At 43.3% G+C, this 5,163-nt stretch overlaps 1 protein-coding gene across 1 annotated transcript; it reads left to right on the top strand.

Moving 5' to 3' along the window:
- Nucleotides 1–1,366: 1,366 nt before the first annotated feature.
- LOC147874863 (venom allergen 5-like) lies at nucleotides 1,367–4,944 on the top strand. The gene is made up of 6 exons (XM_087360520.1): nucleotides 1,367–1,473; nucleotides 3,373–3,490; nucleotides 3,599–3,766; nucleotides 3,947–4,028; nucleotides 4,429–4,570; nucleotides 4,660–4,944. The coding sequence occupies exons 2-6, from the start codon at nucleotides 3,380–3,382 to the stop codon at nucleotides 4,883–4,885; spliced, it is 729 nt and encodes a 242-aa protein (XP_087216646.1). The 5' UTR covers nucleotides 1,367–1,473; nucleotides 3,373–3,379; the 3' UTR covers nucleotides 4,886–4,944.
- Nucleotides 4,945–5,163: the final 219 nt, after the last annotated feature.

Consider the following 5,163-nt stretch of genomic DNA (forward strand, 5'->3'; position numbering starts at 1 on the left):
TGATGATGGAGGCAGTATGACCTCTGAAACGTTGGTAAACATCGACCAGACTACACAGCGCAACAACCCAGAAGACAGAAATCTTCATACTCTGATGACGGAGGCAGTATGACCTCCGAAACGTTGGTTAACATCGACCAGACTACACAGCGCAACAACCCAGAAGACAGAAATCTTCATACTCATCGCCCTGATGATGGAGGCAGTATGACCTCTGAAACGTTGGTAAACATCGACCAGACTACACAGCGCAACAACCCAGAAGACAGAAATCTTCATACTCTGATGACGGAGGCAGTATGACCTCCGAAACGTTGGTTAACATCGACCAGACTACACAGCGCAACAACCCAGAAGACAGAAATCTTCATACTCATCGCTCTGATGATGGAGGCAGTATGACCTCTGAAACGTTGGTAAACATCGACCAGACTACACAGCGCAACAACCCAGAAGACAGAAATCTTCATACTCTGATGACGGAGGCAGTATGACCTCCGAAACGTTGGTTAACATCGACCAGACTACACAGCGCAACAACCCAGAAGACAGAAATCTTCATACTCTGATGACGGAGGCAGTATGACCTCCGAAACGTTGGTTAACATCGACCAGACTACACAGCGCAACAACCCAGAAGACAGAAATCTTCATACTCTGATGACGGAGGCAGTATGACCTCCGAAACGTTGGTTAACATCGACCAGACTACACAGCGCAACAACCCAGAAGACAGAAATCTTCATACTCTGATGACGGAGGCAGTATGACCTCCGAAACGTTGGTTAACATCGACCAGACTACACAGCGCAACAACCCAGAAGACAGAAATCTTCATACTCATCGCTCTGATGATGGAGGCAGTATGACCTCTGAAACGTTGGTAAACATCGACCAGACTACACAGCGCAACAACCCAGAAGACAGAAATCTTCATACTCTGATGACGGAGGCAGTATGACCTCCGAAACGTTGGTTAACATCGACCAGACTACACAGCGCAACAACCCAGAAGACAGAAATCTTCATACTCTGATGACGGAGGCAGTATGACCTCCGAAACGTTGGTTAACATCGACCAGACTACACAGCGCAACAAACCAGAAGACAGAAATCTTCATACTCACCGTTGCGAAAACCTCAATTCTTACAATTTTCTGTTTGTTATAGCTCACGTCTTCGGCGCGGTGTTTGTGTCAATTTCAGCGTAACGTGTCAACATCCAATTAACGAATCTGAAATTTGGAATTACGACAAACAACCACATACATCGCTATTTACCTGTGCTTTGTTGCTGAAGAAGACTCCGAGCTGATAAAAGCCTGATCCCAGCATGTTTATTACAACCCAGAACAAACACAAGTGTTTCAAGACAAAAGGAAGAGTGGAGCTCGTATGTATATAAAATGAGGCACGAAGATTGTTGAGTTAAGTTCAAAGCTCTGTCTGTCGATAACAGTCGCACATCCGCAGGTGAGTAAATTAGAAACACAGACGGTTGCACCGTTCAGGAAATATACTCACTAGCTAACCGTGGATAAGCGACAGTGGGCGAGGGCGACACTCGGATGGATAACAGCTTTGAAATATCGTTAAATGTTTCACTGTGTGGCCAAAATTGGCCGTGCTTAATTACCTCAACTTCATGACCGCGGATACAACCGTTTTGTAATATCTGGTTACCAAAGGGTCGAGTGCTAATACGTCTTTTGCGTTCGATTTATATTAAGTGTGTCTGGACTGTATTAAGTTCAATTCATACAGAACGGTCACTAAATAAAGAACTATTTGGACGGGGGGGGGGGGCTTTACTCGCCCTGCAGAAGAGGAAATTGTCTTCAGCTAGAAAAACATGGCATCTCAGTAGGAAAATATACATAGATATCTTTACCAAACTGGAAAGTTTCCGAAGGACGAATCTAATCATCAACTCAATACTGCATTCGGATTTATCACCGAACCACTAAACGCGACCAGACGCTAGACGCAGGAGTTCCGTTACGTTATGCACTTTCAGTCAGAATATTTGAGTTCTTTGTTCCTTCCTGGATTCTGTAGAATCTTCAAAGTCTATCGATTGTGGTTTTCCGGGATGCGACGCCGAGGTCTTGGTGGTAGTTACCAACGCAAGACAGGAATGTTTCCCTTCCACAGTCGCCCTGAAGATGGAGGTGATTTATTCCTCCGAAAAGTGTGTAACCACCAACAGTACCGTACGGCGTCTAAACCCTGAAGACTTCGTCAACGCTTTCACCTCGGAAAGGACTTCAAAACCTCAGATTATCAACTTCTATATCTGCTACTGTTCAGTTTACAGATCATTAAGGGCCTAGTATCCACCGATTAATTTTCAGAAATCTTATTTTCTGTCCCGTTGTTTGTAACAGAATTGACACAGTTTGAAAGAAGTTTGCTAACTCAAAATTAATCCCAATTATTTTCTATGTCTGCAAAATATTAGATACTAATTACCACAGCCAGATATAAAATGTAATAACTAACAACAGAGTCAATTGTTTAACTATGTATCCTTGTGGCAGAATTTCGGCGTACAAGAATTACGTACAGTGCAATTTTCTAGTAACACTTACATGCGGATTGCAGCACAGGTTGCATAAGTCCAGGGCAACTTTGACGTGCTAATGTGACAGGCTATAACATTGGCGGAGAGCGCAGAACAACGCGTTGCATCTGAAATATGAATAAATACACTGATAGATACATTTAAAATTTAGCACGTTTGATTTTATAACATGGTCGTGCGTATAATAAAATTTCACACGGCTTCTAACAACGTTTATGTTTCAATGTCTTAATTACCTTTAATAATTTTAATACAAGAAATTATCAGTGCAACTATAAGCTATTGTAGTATAAGTACATCTGAAACATAGAATCTTATTCAAAGGAAATACATAGACATGAAAATATCTGGATCTATATTAGAGTGAATGATTTAACTCTTCTGGTGTTTCACATTGGATGACGGACGACGCCAAGTCCTGACACCAGTAGAGAATATTACACACAAGAAACTTGATAAATTATAAAGCTCATGTAATGTTCTGAGGACAGTAAGATAAAATAATACAAACGCCATAATTATGGCTTAAACACGATACTTAGATGTAAACAGAGTATTATTACCGATGTTATATGCAATGTCAAACATCTTAATGTCATATTAAAATGGATTTTAGCTAAGGACGTAACACGAATATTTAATGCAAGAAAGTTATTCAAGATCGTGTCCAATACTAATCTCTGGTGTTAACGATGCTGAACATTCGACTGGTGTCAGTGGCGATTTCTGTCAGTTCGACGTCCTCGTGGAGAGTCTGTTGAAGTAAGAGATATTCTTATCTGTTTCAGAAACAAGATGTTAGGTTCTGTACTCCTGGCGAGTCTGGTTGTGGCAGTTAGCAGCCAGTCCACATGCAATTATACCAGTGTCTGCAGTGACCACACCATCTGCAAATATCCCACGACGGTAAGGATATCACTAGGCCCTGGTAGGATTATATGTTAGCCTTTCAAGAAGGGAGGACGATCCACGCAACACGCTTTCTATAAGAATCCTCCTTAATTCCTTTTGCAGAATTACGGAGCAAGCTGTGTCTCACCGGTATACTCAGGAGTAACAAGTGCTACTGACAAGCAGACGATTGTTGACGCCCATAATGCTTTGCGCAGGAAAGTGGCCAAGGGACAGGAGACGAGGGGAACCCCTGGTCCACAGCCTGCTGCACAAAACATGCGTAAGATTGTGAGTATCATATTCAGGGCCACATATTTATATATTTTAATGTCTGGTGGTGCATTACTTAGTAAGAGCCTCAAATTGTAGTGCATACCCGTCAATATTTAAATTTAGGACAGTGAGGTGACTCAGATACAGGTCGTGTCTGTTTAAGTAAATTTTAAATGTGCACATTTGGATTTGCAGACGTGGGATGACGAGCTGGCGACAGTGGCGCAGCGATGGGCGAACCAGTGCACCTTTCAACATGACACGTGCCGGAGTGTTGGTAGGTTATGTTACTGTAATCCTGGCCTTGTAATCCTGGGGTCTCGGGTTCGAATTTATAACTTGTGTTGGGCAAGGCCGTGGTCTAGGCAACACGGAGTTTTCCTCCGTGGCATCCCAACAATTACTCCATTCACACACAGAAGAAGGCAATGGCAAACCACTTCTGGATCATCTGCCAAGAACGTATATGAACAGGTCCCAGTCCGAGAAGAGAAAAGGATGGAAGGATCCTGTTCATATGGACCTGTCGTCAGACAGAACACTAAATAAACTAATATAGACAGGGATAATTATTACGTAACTGGACCCAAAAAGGGACTCGGTTTCCATTGTTTCCCAGTTACTAGGCTCAAAGTAATTGGCTTAAACTACAGCGAGTCTCCTGTTTTCTATTCCAGCTAGGTTCTACGTAGGACAGAACATATACATGTCTCGCACAGGGGGTGTGACGCCAAACGGGCAGCAGGACTGGAATGCCGCAGTGCAGGCCTGGTACAACGAAGTGACGGACTTCAGCAAGAACAGTATTAACCCCTTCCAGTGAGTAAACACACCTCAGCCTAGTTCGAAGCATTCAGATTAGATTTAGTAAAAGCGCGTTAACTGATTTCTGACTCCCTGTTTCCTAGGTTCAGTTCAAGTACTGGGCATTACAGCCAGGTATTGTGGGCCGACACGTACAAAGTTGGCTGCGGTTTCACGGCGTACACATATTCCTCCACTTACTACGGCAAGTTGTACGTGTGTAACTACGGTCCTGGTGGCAACGTCGTGGGAGGCAGCAGTAGCATGTACAAGGCGGGGACGGCGTGTAACCAGTGTTCCGGGACTTGTGACGACGGCCTCTGTGTGTGAGGGCATGTGTTGTCATATTTCGTAAGAATTACTGAGTAAATAAAATTGTTTTACATAAACTTCTCTGTTCTGTCGTGATACTTTTATTACATTGTGGATACCAATGACTCCCGTGTACTTGAGTGAAGAGCTGAACATCAGTATGGAAACACATTTAAATACTGACACATAGAATCTTGTGGATTTGAAGATGTCTTCTGAGAAGGTGAGCCGTGTCGTCTCGTAGAAACTGACAGGCGTTTCAGAGGTGCTAAGTGCGTTCATCATTAGGCGATGGA

Source organism: Zootermopsis nevadensis, unplaced genomic scaffold (genome assembly GCF_977971745.1).
Source record: "Zootermopsis nevadensis isolate Lab colony 2312 unplaced genomic scaffold, Znev_1.0 Znev_ptg000003l, whole genome shotgun sequence".
Lineage (NCBI taxonomy): Eukaryota > Metazoa > Arthropoda > Insecta > Blattodea > Termopsidae > Zootermopsis > Zootermopsis nevadensis.

Excerpts from the sequence above, each read along its gene's own strand:
- LOC147874863 (XM_087360520.1), top strand. The coding sequence starts at position 3,380 with ATGTTAGGTTCTGTACTCCTGGCGAGTCTGGTTGTGGCAGTTAGCAGC. Across the intron at positions 3,767-3,946 it reads CACAAAACATGCGTAAGATT|ACGTGGGATGACGAGCTGGC; the intron begins GTGAGTATCATA and ends TTGGATTTGCAG. Across the intron at positions 4,029-4,428 it reads TGACACGTGCCGGAGTGTTG|CTAGGTTCTACGTAGGACAG; the intron begins GTAGGTTATGTT and ends TTTCTATTCCAG.